This window comes from Botryllus schlosseri, chromosome 3 (assembly GCF_051294905.1).
Source record: "Botryllus schlosseri isolate E-star chromosome 3, Bs_hap1, whole genome shotgun sequence".
Taxonomy (NCBI): domain Eukaryota; kingdom Metazoa; phylum Chordata; class Ascidiacea; order Stolidobranchia; family Styelidae; genus Botryllus; species Botryllus schlosseri.
This window is the reverse complement of record NC_137238.1, coordinates 26,038,642-26,062,206: the sequence shown is the minus strand read 5'-3', so window position 1 is coordinate 26,062,206 and position 23,565 is coordinate 26,038,642. Positions and strand designations below refer to the sequence as shown.

The 23,565-nt window shown below is 41.2% G+C and overlaps 1 protein-coding gene and 1 long non-coding RNA gene across 7 annotated transcripts in view; one reads left to right on the top strand and one right to left on the bottom strand.

Annotated features, from left to right (window-relative positions):
• Positions 1–23,565, bottom strand: part of LOC145436208 (Golgi-specific brefeldin A-resistance guanine nucleotide exchange factor 1-like) — a 48,004-nt gene that overhangs the window by 14,920 nt on the left and 9,519 nt on the right. For 5 of the 6 annotated variants that reach the window (XM_080313563.1, XM_080313566.1, XM_080313562.1 and 2 more), the window contains exons 9-30: positions 22,620–22,696; positions 22,196–22,366; positions 20,776–20,900; positions 16,228–16,363; positions 13,713–13,811; positions 11,894–12,088; positions 10,908–11,058; positions 10,715–10,848; positions 9,328–9,530; positions 8,389–8,512; positions 6,292–6,500; positions 5,976–6,101; positions 4,897–5,040; positions 4,690–4,789; positions 4,458–4,540; positions 3,829–3,987; positions 2,746–2,863; positions 2,378–2,449; positions 2,191–2,318; positions 1,529–1,736; positions 282–432; positions 95–175 (exon numbers count right to left, since the gene is read on the bottom strand). In XM_080313563.1, the coding sequence (XP_080169689.1) occupies positions 95–175; positions 282–432; positions 1,529–1,736; positions 2,191–2,318; positions 2,378–2,449; positions 2,746–2,863; positions 3,829–3,987; positions 4,458–4,540; positions 4,690–4,789; positions 4,897–5,040; positions 5,976–6,101; positions 6,292–6,500; positions 8,389–8,512; positions 9,328–9,530; positions 10,715–10,848; positions 10,908–11,058; positions 11,894–12,088; positions 13,713–13,811; positions 16,228–16,363; positions 20,776–20,900; positions 22,196–22,366; positions 22,620–22,696 (2,994 nt within the window). The remainder of the gene's footprint in view (positions 1–94; positions 176–281; positions 433–1,528; positions 1,737–2,190; positions 2,319–2,377; positions 2,450–2,745; positions 2,864–3,828; positions 3,988–4,457; positions 4,541–4,689; positions 4,790–4,896; positions 5,041–5,975; positions 6,102–6,291; positions 6,501–8,388; positions 8,513–9,327; positions 9,531–10,714; positions 10,849–10,907; positions 11,059–11,893; positions 12,089–13,712; positions 13,812–16,227; positions 16,364–20,775; positions 20,901–22,195; positions 22,367–22,619; positions 22,697–23,565) is intronic. The other variant, XM_080313564.1, reaches the window with a different exon arrangement.
• Positions 12,154–12,495, top strand: LOC145436209 (uncharacterized). Its single transcript, XR_013914224.1, has 2 exons — positions 12,154–12,315; positions 12,352–12,495. It is a non-coding gene; the product is annotated as an uncharacterized LOC145436209 (long non-coding RNA).

Below are 23,565 nucleotides of genomic sequence, written 5' to 3'. Positions count from 1 at the left end.
ATCACGTGCGTATGACGCTATACAAGAGAAACTCTATCCCAGGGTTGTAACCAAGTCACCAGATTTCGAGTCACAAGTCAATCTTTTAACTTACTCAATTGAATTTCCATAGCTTGCGCCAGATCTTGGTCCAGGTGCTCACCGCCAGCTGCCACCTCATCCTGATTTTCTTCGCCTATAACAATGCATGGCACAGATGAATCTTCTTGTGCGACACAGGTGCGGCATTAGAATTTAGGGTAAACATGTGCGTTATTAGTATGACAAAAACTACGTCTCACCGGCAGGTACTTGTACGATGGGCGGCGGCAAGGACCCGGCTCCGACGCATTTAATCATCGTGAAGCACGTGGTCCAATCGTCACGAGAATGAATATTGGCAGCGTTGGTTCGCAACAGCTCGTGAAGACCGTAGGCTACTTGCCGAGTGACCTGCAAAAAAACAATAATCAGTGTTACGCGCGGCCGATTAGCGAGATTCGTCGGCCCAATGCAACGCAACGCGATCTCCCACTGAGATAATCGCGAAATTAGGTCATTGATTGCCGCGCGCTCGGCAATCGTCGCTGGCCTGATTTCTCACGTCTCCAACAAGCCTATTTCCGCTGGCTTGAAGAATCGCATCTGCAATAGGACAGGTGCGCACTATACCATCGATCGCCTACATAATCGCCTCTGCAATAGGCCTAGTACAAAAGATATCATCGCTGGCCTAACTACCGCGTCTCGGGCCTAGCATGCTTCGGCTGCTATCTCCCGATGGCTTGGAAACAATGCCGTTAAGTATATGCGGAATAGCAATTGTGATTAAAGAGTGAAATCGCGAAACTGAATGACATCGAATGTCCGCAAACAAGTGCGACGCGTGCGAACATGCACGATTGATTTCGGCTAATACTCAAACATAACCGTCAGAAGATGTGTGTGAAGGCTTGAGTTATAAAAGAGGAAAGGCTTAAACCAGCTGAAATCGGCGTCATAATAGCACATATTCCATAAAAACTCAAACATTTTGACTTGCGCAAATCGTCGCCGAGGCTACGTAAGACTCGTTGATAAGCGCACATATTTAATTGTTCACGACAGATAGGGGACTGGCTAATTGACAGCACTTCCGGACTCGTCGACAAGCTTGTCATACGCGTATAATCGTCATTTACGCATGTACTTAACCCTTAGGAATTGATGTTATATTAGTAAATTCGGAAAAAATCGAAAGGTTCCCTTTTATTTGAAAACCCCCCTTATTTTTCGGCTGGCTACGCGGCTGGGTTCGCAAAGTAGACTATTATATGTTTGAAAAATTGTCTCCGAGTCAAGTCGAGTTATTTGAGATTGGCGACTCGAGTCAATCTAACAATGTTACTCAAAAAATATTTTTACTCAAATCTCACACGTAGAATCGAGCTATCAACGGTTATTCCAAAAAAGAAATGACATTGCAGACCATGGCCAGAGAAATAGCCGATCAAAAACATAATTGTTGGGACCCGCCACGCAATGTAATACCAAGAAAGGACCCACAAACCTTCGGTATCATGTAAGGCTTTATGATGAGCAGTATCTGCAACGACGCGAGAATCTGGTCGGCGACATCTTCCCTATGCAGCAAGCGTATCGCCAGTCGTATCAAGCCCACCACTGCGCGTTCGAATAGGAAATTATACTCCGTCGAGGTGATGACGATAGTGTAGAGATGGTCGCGTACCGGTTGCCATACCGACAGCACGCGGTCTCTGGTTAACGAAAAATATATCAATGAATATCAGGACTCTTGAAGTGGAATCTTATGCAATTCTTTAGCGCAAGTCCATAGGATTTTTAGGTTGAATTGAGGGACGCTTGAGAGTTAAGAATTTTGGAATACTTTTGAACATTATATACATAGATTAGCTGATGTGTGATAGGGTTCATGATCGGAGACACATATTCCCCTTTAGAACCACACTTGCCAATACAAAACATTAGGGAGGTTGGCTGATTCAGTTGGTCATTTGTTTCTTATCACATTGGCATCAGAAGATATTACGTATCAACACACAACTGAACACATGCACAGAAAATACATAACGTCTACATCAGTAAGAGAAGGTATTTGCTCTGCCACGTTGGCCGTCGCACAGATTCAGGATTCTGAGCATTTGTCATTTTATTGTTCGAAAACAAAACTGGAAAGTTATCGTGTCTCACCGGTTTTGCAACACCACTCGGAATAGCAGTTCCATGAAGAAAATCGCGGACTCCTCTGAATAAAAAGTACCCATTTGCTCGTGGGTTTCCGGTCCACGAGACGCCATAACAAGCGCCTTTATCAATTCCTAAACGACAAACAGTTACCCTCGCAATTGCCTAAAGATTATCATTATGAAAATCTTACCAGTAACGAGTCGAGACGCAAGAATTTGCTTTCCGTGACGAGCTGTTCCAGGTGAAGGTCTTTCACACAATCCTGCAGACATACAAAAAAACATAAAGCGAACGTTGCATTTACAGAGGCATACGTCATTGATTTCTCTACATCGGCGTGACCAAATCTGATCACTTCATGTTTTAACCCAGATATGTAACGGACAGACAGCTGAAAGGTCCAATTACTGGTAACACAGCACCGTCCTACTATCCAAATTGTGGCTTTTTTAACAAAATCTAAATTCATGCCACGGAGTTACTCGAGGCAGGAGCTGAACGGCGTCAACACGACACCATGCTACAGATATAGTGCTAGAGTTCACAGTTCAAATTCACCTGCGCCACCTTCATAGCTTCCTGGTCCTCGGCGGTGCCGTTTTTCTGGTTGGAATTGTCGCTGGGACTTCCCAGAGTCATGAACTGGTAGAAACTGCTGAAAATCGACGAGTCCGACCTGTTTTTTCAAGATAAAAAGAGAACACGTGTCATCTCCGATTCATTATTCAGTAATATCAAACGCGTTCAGAAGTTGTCACTCGTGCGGTCACGTCAACATTTTTAGGCAGACTTTTTAGGTTTTACGAGTGTTACTCGAAATCCAATTTTTGGTTGACTCAACTTTGACTCGAGTCATTTTCTTAAAAATGCAACGCACGACTCGAACCAAGTCTTATGACTCGACGCATTCTGCATGACTTATTCAAGTCTCGTGTATCGGGGCCGGCAATTGAAAAGTAGGAGACTGCCTTTTATCTGTTTGAATAGACGTGTTAAGAGTGAGAAAAATCAGTATGTTACGAATTCGAGACCTTCACAGAAGTCAGTTGAGCCTGTCATAAACTCAATACTGAACAGTAGGGCAAGTTTTTGCAGCTTTTGCAACTTTTTATTACAGCTTCCGGAAGCTGTTTGAAGGAATCTTATAGTGCAACTTTTTTGATTTTTCATTCAAGTATTTTCGATTTGGTGAAATACACGGCCAAATTCGACTGAAATTCCGTAAATCAGCAATGAAGTAACGCTCTTACGGGTATTTCGGGAGCTGAGCCGGACAGTTGACGTTTTTTTTTAGTCAACCGCGCTAAAGGTGGTCCATTAGCGCAACTTTTGTGAAAAAGTAAATGCAACTTCCACGGATTTAACTGCAACAAAAACTTGCCCTACCGAACAGTAAAGTCTGTGACTCAAGACTCTAGTCTTAACACTATGACTCAGACTCGACCCGTCGCTCGCCGACTTGGACTTGGCTCGGTGGTTGATTGAAAATGACTCGACTTGACTCGAGTCAATACGATAAAAGCCAAATTGACTTGACACTCGGAACCTTGTGACATGGTTATAACTCTGTTGTTACCTTTACCACTTTTCAGGGCATTACTTTGACCACCTCTGAACATGAGTGTAGAAAAAAATTTAGACCTTTGCATAGGCAGTTCTTCTCGTATCAGCGAGATGCTCCCAGTGGGGTCCACAAAATCTTCCACAGTCACCAACGACGATGGTAGCAGCTTGGCTCTGTATAACGGCAACAGGAAATCCAGTATGTTCTTCCAGCCCTCCCGGAGAATGTCACCATGCCTGCAACCAACGAAAAATTAGTCAGATCACCGAGATACATTCGATCAAAATGTTGTGATCCTGGTATTACGTATAGTGGGCAGTGCCGTGGTACTTTTGAGCCAGCCGATAGAAAAGGCAGGAGGTAAAACAAGGGGGAGAGGAGGGATATTTTGGAGACAGACAATGTTCTAAATCCCAACAGATTAATCTGGCTAAATCTATGCACAGATGCCAATGCAACAAAGATGAGATAATATTGCTCATGTTGCCCTCTCCATACACACTACACATAAACATATGCCAATTATGGTATGTTAAAATATAAATTTAGATAGAATATATTCAATTCAGCACGGATATGTGAATTACGACTTACTCACGAAACAGGGGAAGCAAACCAAAAACAAATTTTGATCTGCTATTGATGACTGAATGTGATTACTGTTATTACAGCACGGAGACGGAGACACAAAGGAAAAAGCACGTACCGGTGGGCAAGTTTAAACGCAGTTCGCGCCGCTAGCTGACATTTTGGATTTGATCCGAGAACAGTGGCTGCGACCTCTGGCGTCTGAAGAAAATTAGCATCAAAGATTACCGATAAAATGAAATAAAATTGATTTGCGAGTGAACAATTAATCGTTGTAGTGATGAATGCACCATGCGTGCCTTTGTGTGGCTATTCAAAATTTGTCATACACTCCAGTAACAACATCGTACCTCCACCGACGCAGTCAGAGATGTGAACTTGCAAAGAGAAATGATAAGATTGTCGAACACGTCGCACATCCCGAAATGGGCGCTGATCAACGCGCATTTGCTGTAAAACGGAAACGAGATTGTAAATTGACTGAAACTGAAACCTCACGGCTTGGTCACGACCCGGTCCACTACCTTTGACCACCTCCGTGGTCACGCTTAACTTACTGGAATCCGAAAATGGATTTCTGAACGATGGACTCTTCCATGGACTTGTCGAAAACGTAGGACAGCGCGGCCACCGTCGGGCCCCAGATCATCGAGAACAGGTCGCGGTCGTAAAGGTGCAGCCCGTCGAAAGGACTCGGCCCACTGAAGATAAAAAGTGACAAGCAATTATTAAATATCACAAATTCTCATCAATATAATGCAATATTGTCGTTGACACAGTAAAATTTTGTAATGGTGTGGTTCTAAATGAGTACTCAAGAGTCGCCTGGCCAAGCAGGCAAGCCTACAAACTACATACAATCACACTATTATTATTTCGTCTATCAGTACTGGTACTTGAAAATGCTACCAGAAACTGTTTATTAGTGAGGAAATTGGAATATTACGATTGCAAAACATTCGATATCACTGAACAGTAGGGCTGTTCAAAAATAACCTTTTTTCCTGAATCTTGCTGGTTACTTGATTAAATCGTTAGGTTGCCTTAAAAAACTACGCACACCAAATTTGAATTCATTCCAACCAATATTCGCGGATTTCGTAGAGTTTGAAAATTTTGAATTTGCCTAAAAATGCAAAAAAAAATTTTTTCAAATTTTTCTGCCAACCCCATGAAATTGTTGCGCTGTCTTCAAAGACGATGCAAAACAAATTTGACTCAATTCGAAGCCGTAGAAGTGGAGTTATTTCAGTTTTTCTTTGATAATTCTGGGATTATCCTTGATTGGTGGATTGGTGGTGAATTGAAAATGACTCGGCTTCACTCGAGTCAAAACTATAAAAGTGAGATTGACTTGTGACTGGGAGCCTTGTGACTTGGTTACAACCCTGCCATATATATTATACTATACAATACAATTGTACTGCGACATCATAATAAGCGATAGGCCTACGGTACTCAACTGCTTAACTCTAGGCCTAATACTCAAGTACTCCATTTTGCCCAGCCCCAGTGAAAACATTGATGTAAAACCGTAATAATACGACACAATAAAGCACAACACTGCAACATAATTTTCAATAAACGAAAACGTCGTCCCCACAAGAGTAGATAGAAGAAATTTTCGCAACATTACTTGACAATGGGAGGTGCCGTGAGCCATAATCCTTCCGCGGTAGACGCCCGGCGCAGCGACACGTTCCACAACCACCTGTCCCGAACCGGTCCTGTTTGCTCGTCAGGTAATACGATTTCGTCATGTCTGAAATGTCGCTCGTTAAAACGATGGGTCATGTGTAAAAATTCACTGATGATTGCGAACTTTTGAGAGTTTCCGTATTATACATATCTATACCAAGATACTAACGACGATCTTGCTATTGTAAAACTTCTCACGCCAACAAAATATACGAATCATTTCAAATCATATCGGTTTCGGGACAGGTGCTCACTTGATTGCGTTGAATATCTCCTCCAGCATGGCCTGATCGAAATCCTCGCCCCCGTTACAGCTTTTCAGGTTGCGTTTGAACTGACCCATGGTCATGGGCTCGTTCTGCTTACGCACGTTACGGTTGTGCTGGTCCGTGTTGAGCATGATCACCGCGTAGGCCAGCGTGAAACCGGCGTCCAGATTCATGAACGGATGGTGATTGGACTCCTAAACATACAAAGCGAGGGAACAATGTCAAGTTAACGATTCTGGTTTGTACTCCCGATTTAAATCCAAATGATTGCGCAATGTGTGAGCTTCCTTACTAGGAACGGAGATTATAGGTCGTGGCACATAAAGTTGAGCAGTCTGGTGTAAATTTCAGTCAAGCAAGGTACGTTGCCACGACTAACAGTTTTTATTCGGAAGATTAGCATTCTCCAGGACAAGCCAAATTTATGATTTCTGCCCTTCAAGTTAAGCTTGCACGACATTGGAGAGAGAGTGAGTGAAAAAGCTGTTCAAACTCAAATTTGCTTGATGTCAGTGTTGGGATCAAGTCACTACCTTCAGGTCACAAGTCACTTCGAGTCACTGTGCATTTTGACTCAAGTCAAGTCAAGTCACAATGCAAGTCAAGTTGCCTTTTCGAAGTACGAGGCATGATTACGTCATTGCATTTTGCTAGCTGCCTGAAATACAGATTGAGTGGTAATTGATTTTGAACCGATGAACGAATATAGAGTTAAATATACACGCAAGAAGGCGCTGTACCGCTCACATACACGTAGAACTGCTAGACTACGCGACTCGCGAGTAATTGCATAGCCTCAGTTTATAGTTACCAGCCAAAATAGAGAAACGAATTGATAAGATGCAACACATTACCCATTTTCATATTGATATGATACAATTTGAGCCTGCGCTAATAGTTCAGGAGTATGTAAACTATATTCGAAGTAAATTTCAATGAAACAAGAGGTTTTGTTAAGGCAAGAACAGAGGACAGAAATACATATTTTGTTATTAAATTACTTTACTGCTAGTTTACGGCAACGTAAGCTGTATAAGCTTCGACCACTTCGTTTGTGGTCAATTTATTTGCGAGAGAACGTATGTTGCCGCTCAGTAAAATGCGCGATCATTGAATGATTGGTCGCTCTCACGGGTTACACCGGCGTTTCGCGAACAATCCGAACATATGCAAGCTAAAGTGATTCTTTTCGACACCGATTATGTGATGACTTGAAATTGACTCGTGAATTTTGCTCGAGTCACGAGTCTATCCACATTTCTGATACCCCGAGTCAAGTCATATGAAAAAGGTGACTTGAGTCAAGTCATCACTCGAGTCATCCCAACACCGCTTGATGTTGGGTGAAAATCACAATTCATCATCGGAATAATTCAAAACTAGTTGTGTCGGATCAAAATGTGCTCAAATCAACGTATAATTTTTTTTAATAATACTTATAATTGAGAATTTCATGACTCAAGAGTATTCAGAACTCTAATTCAGGTTGAAACCATTGTTTTATGAACCTGGCTCAAGGTCCATGTTCATAACCGACTCAAATTCACTAGGCGTGATGGAAAACTTTCTAACACTGGACCTAACGGTCGCTCAACTACAATACACATAAACAAACACAGTCCTGATAGAGCTTCTTGGAGGTACAAAACTTCAATATACAATTGAATAGTAGGCTATATTCATATTGAAATGAACCCGAATATTTGCGGCTGACACTCGTCAGGGGTAATCGTCAGCAACTAGTCGAGAATTGGAAAGAACGATGTTTATCAACAATCGTATCACAAAATATGACGTCACCAGCATGAAAGAGAGAGAGTTCAATGTACTATTTTCAGGAGGTACACGAACTCCTTTTGTTGACAGAGTTTGGGTATGTGTATTTTGATAAAAGTCGACTCCAAGGCACACAAATCAAAGTGTGAACGGCCCCTTCCAACGACGCGAAATCTGTCGTCTCGATAATTATTCGCACAAATCGGATTATCCAATAGTTATTTGCCGATAGCGGCCATCAGATTGCGTAACATCAACAGGAATGTCCAGTTTCGGAAATTCAAACGACCTTCGGCAGTCACTCACCGACCAATATCCAGAGAATGCTTCCAGCAGCCTTTGAATAACGGGCGCCTCCCCGGGGAGTCGAAACGTCTCCAGATACATCCGAAGACTCTCATCCACCCTGAGCCCCTCGAATTTAAAAGTCCTGAAAAAAAAACCGGCATATTTTCATTCGAGTGACTAATCACATCAAGCAAGCAGATATGGTCACCAACAATTGACTTCTACATTTACTGAGCTCTCGAGTAGATTTTGCTTACTGCCACCACACAAGTCTCAGACTCGAGTCACAATTTTCTGATTGACTCGACTTGACTCGAGTCATTCTCTTAAAATATGAATTCGACTCGACTCGAGTCAATCTGTGCATTGACTCGACTTGGACTTGAGTCATTGCGCATGACTCGAGACTCAGACGGCCAAGACAGACATTTCATTGTCATTTTGAAGAACAGTAAAGTAACCAGCCTATCGGGATTTCGTATATTGGTACTGGTACTTGAAAATGCGACCAGAAACTGCTAAAAGTGAGAAAAATTAGTATATTATCATTACGAAACATTCGATATCACCAAACAAGACTTATAAAAGTGGGTTTAACAAGACTTCAACTGGAAACTGAGCAGTCAACACAATGACTTGGACTCAAGACTCGAGTCATAATACCATGACTCGGACTCGAACCTCTGCTCGATGACTTGGACTCGGACTTGACTCGGTGGTGAATTGAAAACGACTCGACTTGACTCGAGTCAAAACCATAACAGTGAGATTGACTTGTGACTCGGAGCTTTGCGACGTGGTTACAACCCTGTAGACTACTTCTATTTAACGGTTTATGAGGAAAGTCCAATTAAAAGTTTGCATCCCTTTTGCGAAAACAAATTTTATTGACAATCCTCACAGTCACCGTTACCAACATTCTCACTGAAATAATCCCGAGTCGTTTGCGCGTCTGACCTCACAAAGCTGTCCAGAATCTCCGGGTTCCTCCTGTCGCTGATGTATTCCCCGATCATTTTCTTGTCCAGCCACGGATTCTCTCTCAGCCACGCCACGACTTCTCTCGTATCGAGCGGCATCGCCAGGAGCCCTTTTTCTTGCAGAAATCCCACGCCCTTCTTCGGTTTCTGATTAAAGTAGTCGGTGCCCACTTGAAGAAGCTGGCGGTGAAAATAGAACTGTGTTAGCCGATAGGAGTTAACCGCGGCTAATCTAATACATAGAGACAGTTGTTTCCATACATATTTCAAATAGGTCTACACACCACAAACATTAGAGATTTTTATATTAGCAATATTTTCCGGCCTTCACCATCTTTTCAGTGTTTGTATTGACGTGAAACCGACATGATTACAAAGCTAGTGGGTTTGAAAAATAGGAAACCGGTAATTTCAGGAATAAAATACCTATTTGTGGTGCTCAACAATACAGAAAACTTTTGAAGACTCTTGTAGAATACAGAACTACGATACGCTATTGAATAGTATATTGATATTGAAATGAACCCGAATATTTTCGGCTGACACTCGTCAGCGGTAATCGTCAGCAACTAGTAGAGTGTTGGAAAGAACATCGTATATCAAGTAGAGTATCGCCAAATATGACGTCACCAGCATGAAATTTCGAACACGAGACCGTTCAATGTACTATTTTCAGATGGTACACAAACTCTTTTTGTTGACACAGCCTTGTCTGGTATTTTGATAAAAGTCGACTCCAAGGCACACAAATGAAAGTGTGAAATGCGACTCCCGACGACGCGAAATCTGTTGTCTCGATAATTTTTCGCACAAACCGAATTAAACCCAACAGATGGTTGCCAATGGCAGAATTTATGGCCTGTGATCGCAATAATCAGGCTTGAGAGGATGAGTTAAGGGTGAGCTTTTCACCAAGCGCGATGAGCGTGTTTTAATAAATGTAAGGACAATTCTCTACTAGCTGCCGACGATTACCCCTGACGAGTGTCAGCCGAAAATATTCTTGTCTATTTCAATAGGTAGGCAATATACTATTCAATTGCATATCGAAGAACTGTATCTTCAAGCGTCAAAAGTTTATAATGGACAACCACAAATAGACATGTTCTTCCCAAATTTTCCAGTTCCCTTATTTTCTACTAGTTGCCGACAATTACCCCTGAGGAGTGTTGGCCATAAAGATTCGGGTTCAATTGTACAGAATACGGTAGGTGAAACAATCAAAAATTTACCATTAAGAGTCATTTCTAGTACTTCATTATCATTTTAAGAATGGGAATGTTCATCTTCAACACAAATAATTGAACGTAGAAACTGACAAAATTACGATAGTCTACCAAAGTAAACTTTATATATCAGCTTACCTTTTTCTTTTGCTTGATCTCTACGAGTTCCTCGATGGCAGGCATGGCCCCCGAGAATCTCGGAGGTATTCTGATTTCCACTTTCGCAACGGTGCCGTCGGTTATGGTAGCGTTGGCCTCTGTGTCTTCAGTATCTATTGACAAAATACACATCTTTAAATTCTAGTTACTATCAATATTTGTTTGCGAGTACCTTCATTTTCGCTGGATTGTGACACGCCGTTTTCGCATAGCGAATCGGCGGGCTGCATGTTGCTGCGGGCTTCGATGCTGTCCACGACTGTGAGCAGCGCGTCCAGAGATAGCAAATGGGTCGTGTAGAGCCCAGATACCGGGAATGCGTTCTGAAAGGCAGCAGCGAGAATGTAAGCGATAATTCTTCAGTAGAAAACAAACAAGAGAAAATGTGTAAAAGATAATTTGACGCCGCGGTGATGATGTCCACAAACTTTTGTTTGAAAAGCTTCTTGGAGGCACAGAACTTCAATATACAATTGAATAGTATGTTTATATTGAAATAAACTCGTCTGAAACCCGTCTCGTTTGAAATTTCATGCTGGTGACGTCATATTTTGTGCTACGATTGTTGATATACTATGTTCTTTCCAATTCTCTACTAGTTGCTGACGATTACCCCTGACGAGTGTCAGCCGAAAATATTCGGGTTCACTTCAATATGAATATACTATTCAATTGAAATATCATGTCGAGAAGAATATTTGATATAAAGTAGATAGATGAGCCATTGTCGGCCGAGAGTAGAGTAGAGAAATGGAAAACTGGATTGGAAATCAGTATTTGTATATATATATACAAACATACCCCATTGTTCCTTCATTATGTTTTTGGGTATCGCTTAAAGTAATTTTGACTTTAATCGGGAATCGATACTTTATTTGTAATCCAGCAGAAATGTACGGTATTATTTCTACTACACTTTGAGTACTAAGACTTTGACAATAACATTACTGCTTTCTCCCACGTGCTCAGTTTTCAGTTTGTTTGCTTGCAAGACTCACCAAAGAGCTTTTAATTCTGGACTACTCTCATTTCTACAGCACAAAAATTATTTCCGTTTTCACATGACAAATTTGATCAAGTTCCCAGTCATTTTTCCCAGATTCGCAACGTTTTTCGTGAGCGAGATCGCCACGAAAAGCGGCCGAGAAAACGCCTTACCTTCGACAGAAGTTTGCTGAGATCTTCGAACATATTCGAGCAGTAGAGGTCGCAGTCGTAGTTCAAATACAGCTCGGTGACGAAGCCCGGAATGTGCCAGAGCTGTACGACGGCTTCGATCGAAAGCTCCTTCACTTCGTAAGCCATTTTGGGATTCTCGCTGGTGATCAGCCCCATAATCTTCTTCAGGTAGGACTGAATGAAGCGTTAGTGAAATTACAGTTACAAGAATTACAGTACTTTAAAGGAAGGTTGGTTTAACGAAATATATTGTTCACGCCATTTTAAGATTTGAGCAATAGGGAGTGTTGTGAACCTAAGAGAAATAAATCGTACGATGTTGGGTTCATTTCGAGATATACGTGTGTAATACCACGTAGAGACATTGATGCATGCATTGATGATTATCAGCTGGTTCGGAAGTTGATATACATTCATGATTATTAGCTGGTTCGGAGATCGATATACATTCATGAATATGTCGCTGGTTCGGAAGTCGATAGACATTTATAAGTACTTCGCTAATTGCGAGAAAGATATACTGCATTTTGAACCGTACGTGATATTCAATAAAGTTACAAGTCGGGGAGACGGAAACAAAATATATTCGTCAGTGTGATCCATCGAATACGTGTGCAATAGACAGGCTTCGTGGTACGTCAGCCAACAAGGTCGTATACGGCGTAGTTAGGCCGGTCCATCGAACGAAAGAAGAAACACGCAGCGAATTGTGAACGCAACCTTCTTGGAGTCAGATATACAATTATACAACTACAAACGTTCGCTCTGCGTTAAAGTTGGGGAATGCCCCGAGTTAGTGGTGTGAAACGGGCTATATATAATTACAAAGGCGCGCATAAACGGTAATTCGAGGTCAGGTGGGCAAAGTCTTAAAGAGGGTGAAAAACAGCACTAAAATCACTTCACCGCAAGTGAAAAATTCATTCCGTTACCAGAAATTTACTTTTGAACTATGCACATCGGTTATTTAGAGTCACACATCAAACTTTATTGACGAGTCTCGCCCCTAACACAGGGGTGTGAATTTGAGAGGCAGGTTGGCCAACAAAAGGCCTTGAGAGACAAGAACAATTAGGGTGTCCGGTCAATACCGAGAAAACTATTACCGAGAATGGACACCACCGAGAATGGACATTACCGAGGATGCAATTTATGCAATGCAGGCATGTTATGCATATGCTCAGGTCGTGTGTGTGCATCACGGCGTCGCCATGTTCGGTATCGATGCCCACGTACAAATTTCTCGGCAACGTCAGTCCCAGTAAGCTATATTCTTGACATTGGCCATTCTCGGTAATGTCCATTCTCGGTGGTGTCCATTCTCGGATCTGACCATTCTCGGTAATGTCCATTCTCAGTAATGGCATTCTCGGTAATGGCATTCTCGGTATTGGTATAAAACCAACAATTAGAACATGGATAAAAACCTTTTTTGGCAGAATGTCCTGCATGCAGTCTGGCATGCAATAACAGCCCACACTTTTCAAACATAAGATCAGGACCCTCATTGGGCATTGGACCGGAAGATAAAAATCCAGAGAAAATCACAGTTTCAAGCCGAAAATAGGTACTATCACAGTGGGAGGAGCTATTTTAATTTTGCGAAATTGCATACCGGACACATAGTTGGCCCGCAGCCAGATATAGCCTACACCGAGAACATCCTGACAATATATTGGCAACCAAGGAATTTTTGACCGTGTGCGCACCCTTATTTGAGTGAAAAATTGGTTTTGAATCTGCACATATCCTAAGTGGCCTACGCAATAAAAACGGAATATTGAAGTCCACGGCATACCTCCAGTTGAAATTTCAAATGGTGTCTAAGCGCTTCGAACGCCAGTAGCGATACGCGCAGAGATGCCGCCACGAGACTCAACCGTTCCGACCCGATCAGCTGAAATACAAAGGATGGTGGATGGAGATATATTACTGCGAAATGTCACAATGCAGATATGTATATTGTATACTTATAATAAGACTTATAATAAGTAAACAGATAACTGCAGCTACTGCTCTTATTGGAGGAAAAATGCCAGATTGTTATGCGCTGAAATCCAATTTCACCACAGGCATCTATGCCTTTAAACCGGAGTCGGAAATAGGTGTTATAGGAGGCTCACAGAAGCACCAAAGCAGGATGTTATTGCTATATATGCTATGTCATATATCAGGTCCACAAAGAAGCAGGTAGATACTGCACAAAAGAAACATTACTACCATCAGGAGATCATGTCGTATTCTTATGTATAGGGGGAGAGTGGGTAGGTATGGGCCACTGTTGAGGTGTGGGTCACTGCCATATCTGGTGACTGTGACATCACATATGCTTGTCAAGCTCGGTGATTGTTAGAAAAAGGCTCCAGACTCACCTATGTTACTCACAGCCATGAGGCCAGCGGAGTTTTTGACTCAGTAAGAGATATATAATTTTTAAGGTCTAAAAGTAAATTTATTTGAAAATAGGGAATTTGGGTTTGAGTCCACATATGTGCATGTTGGGATTAGACTTATTTATGGTGAGAAAGCTATAGAAATATGCTATCTATAGAGTATAGTTTTAATGCTTTGTCAATATCTTGGATCTTGAAATTATGGTAAGAATCCCCAAGATGGAGTGTTTGAGGTATGGGCCTTTTAGCAGGTTGGGGTATGGGCCGGCCCATACCTCAATAGGCTGGGGTATGGGACAGCATAACATATACCTGAAATCAATATTTGATTGATCCTATTAAATATATTTATCTCTAGAATACAGAAGGTGTTGGTCTTGTCCCTCCCATATACAATCACTTGAAAGCAAATCATGAAACCCATAAAAAGGTCAGTTCTCAGAATCAGATCTGAGCTTGGCAATATGAAACGTTAAAGCATGGGAGGCATCAAAAAGAGAAGCATGCTGTCAGTACAAAATTGGTAGAGCTACATTGAACAGGTATATGGAAAAACAGGGGATGAGTCTCACATAAAAATATTTCAAAATGGTTTTCCAATACTGTCTTTAATGAAGAGGAGAAAAGTTTGTTAGCACAGTATGTCATCATATGATCAAATATGTATCATGGTTTGTCACTCCCACTTAAATAAGAGATAGAGCTGTGACATTTTGGATTTCATGGGGTAGTTGAGGCCAAAGAAGCATGATTTGATAGTGATTTTCATGTTACATATTTTTAGTTATCTTGTTTCATTATGCGTTATGGCTTACGATCAAAACGAGAATTGAAATATATGAATTGTCCAATGCCCACTTCCCACCCAGCTTTATATCAGTGTATACAAACTGTTGGTAACTGTGACAAGAGTTGGGATTTGTAGGATATGAATGGCATTTATTGATTCAATACAGACAGCGGCCCATACCTCACCACCCCCCCGGCCCATACCTCGTAGCCTATTTTTTATTTACAAAAATGATGTATTGTTACAAAATTTGATGTCACTTCCAAATACATGGGTATTTCAGCTTAATTCTACCAGTAATAGTTAGCCATATAACTAATGATCGTCAATACTGAAATTTAGGAATATTAGACCAAGTTTGGCCAAGTTATAGCTTTGTAAGATTTGGAGGCCCATACCTACCCACTCTCCCCTAAAACATTGTTACATGATCTATTTCTGTCCTAAAGAAATAGAATACACTGGGCCCGATTTTGACAAAAATCTCCTGACTGAACATCTTCCATTGAACGCGGTATCTAAACCACCTTGGCGTGTACGACATATTTCCTTCATAACATCGGCAGACAACTACGTAAAGTTCGAACTCTGCGCGACTGCTGGAGCGTGAAGCCCCTGTGGAAATTTCAATACATTGCAGCTCCATTACGGTGGCGTTCTGAAGAAAGTGGCTGCGGCCAAATTTTTTTTTTCCTTTCGCCCTTCAATTTGAGACCACATCATTTTTAGAGACCACTGCCCCTTTAACATACGAACTGGTGAAGTCACAGTTTTATTACAAACACATCTTAAAAATAACAACAGCAAAAGAAATTGATTTTCCACGGAACTTGATTAGATAAATAGACCAGCAACATACTGTGAAGTCTCACTACCCTATTCAATGTTCTTCAATTGCAATACGACAGCACAGGCTTCCATCATGAAAACACGACTTGGAAATTGAAATAGGAGCCATTTAAAAGTAGTAATTACAGAGAACTCAATTTATAGACTCGAGCATACTCTGGGATGACAAAATATTGCTTGCTGATAGGAACGTTGAGGGGCAGGATTTGGCATTGTGGCAATCAGAATCTACACAGTGAAACGAATGTGAATGCGTGTTAAGCGACTGTAACATATCTCACCTGGTATAAATGACGGCACATATCGTCCTTAACTAACGTCAACAGCGACGGGAACCTTTCCATTTCGTTTCTGGAAATCTCCAGCGCCACCATCAGTAACGAGAGGCCGATATGGACCATGATTTCCGAATTGTGTCTAAAATACAATGCTATTTTAGCTACGGTTAACATTATGATACAAAGTTATGCATGCACCAAAGTTTGGTGATCTCAATATTGGCGGTACCAAGAATTCAGATTGGCTGAACAGGGGTACAGGTTATTACGAATTTGCGATAAATAACATCCAAGGTAATTTACAAGCAATAGAGAAATGAAAAGCTTCTTGGAGGCACAGAACTTCAATATATAATGGAATAGTCATATTCACACTGAAATGAGCCCGAATATTTACATTATTTGTTCGAGTAGAAATTTACGATATTATTTCTGGTCCGTGGACATATGAGCATGCGACATTACAGCATGCGAGACTTCGGCATGCGACAATTTGGCATGCGACACATGAGCATGTGGGTTAAATTACGGGTTAGGGGTAGGTTAGGGTTGGATTTATGGTTGGGTTAGGGTTAGGGTTTAGGTTAGGTTAGGCTAGGTTAGGTTAGGTTAGGCTATGTTTAGGGTTAGGGTAAGTTTTTGGGTTATACAATCACATGCTGAAGTGACGCATGCTGATGTGTTCCATGCTGAACTGTCGTTTTCCATTGTGTCGCATGCTCATATGTCGGGCAACCATTATTTCTAGTAGTCAAGTTTTTTGCAACCTGCATTTTGTTTGTATCGTAGATTTTGCACTGTGTGTGAACTTATCATTGATATTTCACAGCTCGTAGCCAAATTTATCGGCCTACCATTGTGGATGGCCCATTGTCTGCTCATTGGGAATCATAAACGGCCAAATGAAACAAATAGGTGGGCATGGTGTTATGCTCAACGTACCGCAATATCCTAGCTGAAGCAAGTCTGCGTGGACGATGGTTCTTATATCAAGAAGCGCATGATCAAAAATTGTGATGTAGACATTATTGTCAGAATGAAGCAACACGGTTTGTCACTAGCTGTGTACGCACAACTTCAGTGTTGCCAGCCAACAACAGCTGCTGTTGAACGTTCTCCATCTCCATCCTTGGCAAGCTACTAGGTAGGGACCAGACATGGGGTGATTACTTCGCGAATGTAATCGATTGCGATTACGATTACTTCTGAATGACGCGATTACGATTACGATTACAGCAAAATCAGGAAGTAGTCGATTACGATTACGATTACATTGGAAAAGTAATCACGATTACACACGATTACATATATTTTGCATCTTAGAAGTTATATTGGAAGACAATACATGGATTGTGCTGAAAAGGCCGGTGTCCGGTCAATACCGAGGAAACCATTACCGAGAATGCCATTATCGAGAATGGACACCACCGGGAATGGACATTACCGAGAATGGACACCACAGAGAATGGACATTACCGAGAATGGACACCACCGAGAATGGACATTACCGAGAATGCAATATATGCAATGCAGGCATGTTATGCATATGCAGAGGTCGTGTGAGTGCATCACGGCGTTGCCACATTCGGTATCGATGCTCAGGTATAAATGTCTCGGCAACTTCGGTCCCAGTAAGCTATATTCTTGACATTGGCCATTCTCGGTAATGTCCATTCTCGGTAATGACCATTCTCGGTAATGTCTATTCTCGGTAATGTCCATTCTCGATAATGGCATTCTCGGTAATGTCCATTCTCGGTAATGGTTTTCTCGGTATTGGTATAGAACCGCAGCGTCCATTCTCTGTGGTGTCCATTCTCGGTAATGTTCATTCTCGGTGGTGTCAATTCTCGCTAATGTCCATTCTCGGTGGTGTCCATTCTCGGTAATGTCCATTCTCTGTGGTGTCAATTCTCGGTAGCGTTACCTATAAGACTATAGTTATGCCTTCAACATACAGATAATGTAATGCAAACGACCATTACCAGAAACTGCTCGGTTATGATATATATCAGCAGCTGGTGATTTTTAATGCTTCGTCGTGGAAACCGTAATGTTTTATTTGACGAGTAGGCTACAAAATTTCAAACCTTTGTCCAGTGAACGTTCGTACAACATAAGCCTACTGCTCGCCAAGCAGCAATGGTCAAATTGCGTTTAACCAAGCATAACCAAACATCAATACAAAAGTTACTATTTTAAACTAGACAGAGTGGTGATTAATTATCCTGCTGCGAGGTAGTGGCGTCTGGAATGTATTGATAACCTGATGTACAGCACGTTGAGTGTTCTTACAATCACACTAATGTACATCGAATATCTATTCCATGGGTGGCCAACCTTTGCAGCCAAAGGGCCACATTTGAATGACGAACTATTGCGCGGGCCACTAGCCGCGCTAATCGCGAAAATTTTTCGAAGTTCGTAGGTCAATTATATTGTCACTTGACTATATTGCGGGCCTGCTGTATATCGCTGGGCTCAGTTTGCAAGGAATGGACTATTCGGCACCTGGACATATCGATATCGAAAGCTTTGACCAACATGCGTCTATCATTTTGTGCCTAGGTTTCATAGTCGACGGTCTTTCTGCAAGCGCAAACGCAAGGTCGCATATATTGAACGACGCTTTTTCTCGTAATCGCGAATATAGTTAGACTCAATCTGATACATTAGGCGTTCTTTCATTTTCACGAAGGGGTAACTATATTTAAAGCAAGAAATCGAGTGACAACATGTTGCGTGTAGAAAATTTGTACTTTGATAAATCCATCGCAAATTATTCTGCTTTATTGTAGTGTACGAATATCTACCAAAATGTGACTGGCTCATGGATCTGCCAATGCGTCGGAACTGATATTTTAGTCATCACATCTCAAGTCTTTCGTCCGGACTAATCAAATTTTTGGTTGGCCTTGCAAGTTCACAATCTTTGCAATCCATTTTTGATAATATTACTAATTTCGGAAATTACCGCGCGGGCCACTGAAACCTTTTCGCGGGCCACGGGTTGGCCGGCCCTGATCTTGTGGATAGCCGGATGCTTTTTACGCAATGACGAGCAAAGCTAATGGGCCACTTCTGACGTAATAATGAGCAGTGGCATTTGAAAATCTGACGTTTGTGCTGTCACTAACTGGTATAATACCTCTTCCTTGTTCACGAATGTTCAGTAGGGCTCTTCAAAAATGACTTTTTTTCTCAAATCGTACTGGCTACTTGATAAAATTGTTAGGTTACCTAATTTAAGCCTACACAAAAGATTTGGTTCAATTCCAGCCAGTAACCGCTTTGCTACAGGAGAAGAAAGTTTCTATTTATTATATAAAAATGAATAATGAAAAATTTGAAAATTTTCTGTTTACCCCATCAAAGTGTTAGGTTGTCTATAGAAACGATGCTCACCAAATTTGGTTCAATTCCAACCAGTGGAAGCGGAGTTATTGCCGTCGAAAAATTTGGATTTGAATAAAATAGTATTTACGGTGACCGATTCTTTGTTTATTTATTATAGTTCTGCTCACCGTAAATACTATTTTATTCAAATCCAAATTTTTCGACGGCAAGAACTCCGCTTCCACTGGTTGGAATTGAACCAAATTTGGTGAGCATCGTTTCTATAGACACCCTAACACTTTGATGGGGTAAACAGAAAATTTTCAAATTTTTCATTATTCATTTTTATATAATAAATAGAAACTTTCTTCTCCTGTAGCAAAGCGGTTACTGGCTGGAATTGAACCAAATCTTGTGTGTAGGCTTAAATCAGGTAACCTAACAATTTCATCAAGTAGCCAGTACGATTTGAGAAAAAAAGTCATTTTTGAAGAGCCCTAATGTTCAGTTTATGTCATAGTCCTGTACAATGAAAAAGTAATCGTTCTTTCACAAAGAAATCGATTAAATATGGGAAGTAGTCGATTACGATTACGATTACTTCGGAATTTTCTCGAATGTAATCGATTGCGATTACGATTACTTGAAAATGCTGTAATCGTCGTAATCGATTACGATTACTAATCGCGATTACCCCATGTCTGGTAGGGACAGACATTTTCTACCCGAGAATGCAGGAAAGTATCTTTCGTTGTATTACAAAAATTTTCAATTATTTCTTTTATAATGCGTGATGTAGCTACTGGAATTCTTCATAGGTCCTGATTTAGTTAAAATAAAGGTTTTTCATGTAAAAGTTTGCTCAGGTCGAACTACTTCGTAATGACAGACAATCCCAACCAGAGAGTAGTAGCCTAGTAAATAAGTAGCACAATTCTAAGATTTTGCGGGAAAACACCTAAGTTCAATAGAAGTCAAAATTCTGATTTTTTAGGTCAAAATCTATCGTTTTTTTAGGTAAAAAAAATCGCCCGAGGAATAAGTGATTGCATAAAATGTAATTGGAGTAGACATGTTATTAAAACCAACAAATCCCCCCCAAACATAACATACAATCCTATCAATACAGGAAGGAATATTCAAAAGTAGCCTACCTTCCTAGCAGATAAGCAACCCTAAAATCATCACAAACCCGCTAATAGGTTAACAGCGCACCTGTCATGGAGGTTTGTTAACGAAATCAAAAATCTGAAAAGCTCTCGCACGCACGGCAGTCCGTACGGCACCAGGGGTCCCACGTTGATTTCCTCCCCGGTGTGGGCGGACGTCGTGAACCGGACCTGATGAAAATTCAGAAACTCAACTTCCGTTTTCCAAAACAATTTTTCCATGCAAGATGCAAACAATTACACACAGCAAGAAATTAAGATCCGTGTAGAAATTAAGACAACGTCCAAAGATAACACTCAAAGGTACTTATTATCCAAAAATTAGTACTATTACCAATTAGAATGACAACCTTCAAACTTACCCTCTCGTAAACTTATTCAATAAATTGTATCGTCGGCTTCAAACTCACTCAAGGCTAGCTTTTGTACACGAGAGAAAATTTCAACAAAGCAAATTTACCAATATTTCTTCATAAAACGAATTGATTGGACCCGCTTAGTCCATATATCACAATTAGTATTAAAAGTATCCACAGTAGTATCCATATAAGACTTTCACCATAGACAACGGTAAAATATAGGTGTAGTACAATGCAATATGACTACATAATTACACAATTTAAACAAGTCCATGTAACACTAAACCACTTATGTGGCCGTGGGTAGCGTGGATCACCATATTGCACTGTAAACACCCCACAATAAAAAACAAACAAACACAGTTTCCAATCAAGCCATTTTGCCTAAAACTGATATCATGCACATCATACCAACCGACAACATTATATAGGCGAACCAAAAGTCTTCACCACAATTATCAGACAGCCAAAACAAATTTCTTCCTCGAATGCCGAATTAAAACCATGCACACCAAAACCCTGTTTCACCTTTAACGGCGTAGAGGTGTAGTAGGTATTCACCCAAATCAGAGTTAGAGTTATAGCTACACGTTTTTTCCCCCGAATTCGATAGCATTAGAATGACTGAATTCGTAAAGACGTGGACATTGAACGTAATACCGAACTCGATGGAAATACCGGGAAAATAAAGCTCATATCAAATTGGAGTGGATCCTCATAAGTATGAGAATAAAAATACGTCTTTAGACTAAGTTTGGCTCGTGGGGTAGCTAGTGAAACTACAAAAACTTTTACTTTTGAGTAATAAATCCAAAACTTTCTCCTCTAATAGCAATGCTTCTACAAGATGGAATTGAGATAAATTAGGAGCGCAGCGTTTTTTTTAGGCAACAACACAATTTTATCAAGTATTCAGCACATTTAAAGCTGTATTTAAACAGCCCTATTGTGCAGTTGCGCAGCACACCCGGTACCACCATTAAAAGTGGGACAGTCCACCTTTGAAGGTGTATCACCATTCTCCACCAAAATAACTCTCCATTCGCAAGAAACACCGAATTACCGTAAAGGAAAACGATTGAACAAAAAACATGCATGGGTACTCACACTCACCCCGCGGGGGTTTCCGACGTATTCGGTCTCGGCGATGGAGCTCCGACCGTCCGACAGCTGGCCCTCGAGCTCGTCCAGCCCGTCCGGGACGCTTTCCGTTCTCTGAGACGCCAGATCGAAATTTTGCTCGCTGGCCGGAGATTCGGGGCAGGCTTCCGGCAGGACCTGGAAAATTTCAACTATCACCAGCCAGTAAGGTATTTTCGAGATTGCAAGGTGGGTGGATGAAAACTTCTCGAGCACGGCACACAGAAAAAGTATAAGTACAAGGTACTGATATCGTAACAGCCTACCGGTATTTGAAGTTTTGTAATAAGCAACTAATAACACAATTATTGATGTCGGCCTAAAATTCAGACTATTGTACGCTGATTGCAATGCCCGATTCCAATCAAAAATGCGAGATAACGGCAATAACCTGATCACATTTGCCCTCCTCTGGACTTTGCTTGGTTTCTTCCCGTGTCACATCCTTCTCTTCTTGCTTGGTGGTATCTACGGAGATCGCGAGTCATTAACGAAGAACAACCGACGTTGCTTTTCATTTAGTAACAGCAATTTAATATTTTTTTACTTGTGGAACTTAGCTATAGCATAGACTGCTGACTTGAAGTCGCAGATACCACAGAGACAGTATATTAACATGTCAAATTGGGACACGAAATATACACAATTTGAAGACCCTTAGTGACATAATTTGCTTTCTTAGTGGTTTCAGAAGAGCTTCTTAGAGGTACAGTGCTTCAATATACAATTGAACGGTAAACTCATATTGAAATGAGCCCGAATATTTTCGGCTGACACTCGTCAGGGGCAGCCGTTGGTAACTAGTAGAGGATTGGAAATAACATTGCATATCAACAATCGTATTAAAAGATATGACGTCACCGGCATGAGATTTCACATAATCGGGGCGGAGAAAGTGCTCGAGCTCCATGTAATATTTTTAGATGGCACACAAATTCCTTCTGCAGGCACAGCCTTGGTTGTCTTTTATCAAAATGTTCTTTTCGATTCTCTACTAGTTGGTGACTATTACTCCCGCGGAGTGTCAGCGGAATATATTCGGGTTCATTTCAATATGAATATACTATTAGTGATTTCTCTAAATTTTGAGCTACTACTGGGCAGCGGGCATTTACTGAGTGGATTTGGAGCTCAACATAGGGCAGATGTTGACTTTATGGGGCTTCGTAGCCTAGATTGTATCAAGTTTGAAATCACCGACACATCATTTAAAGTCAAACCAAGCCGGTAGACGCCCTGTATTAGCTACAAAAATTCATTCCATTGTTTTGAGAAATGGCACGGTGCCACAGGGACAAGGCGAGAGGCCTTACAATAACGTCAGCGATCCATGAAAA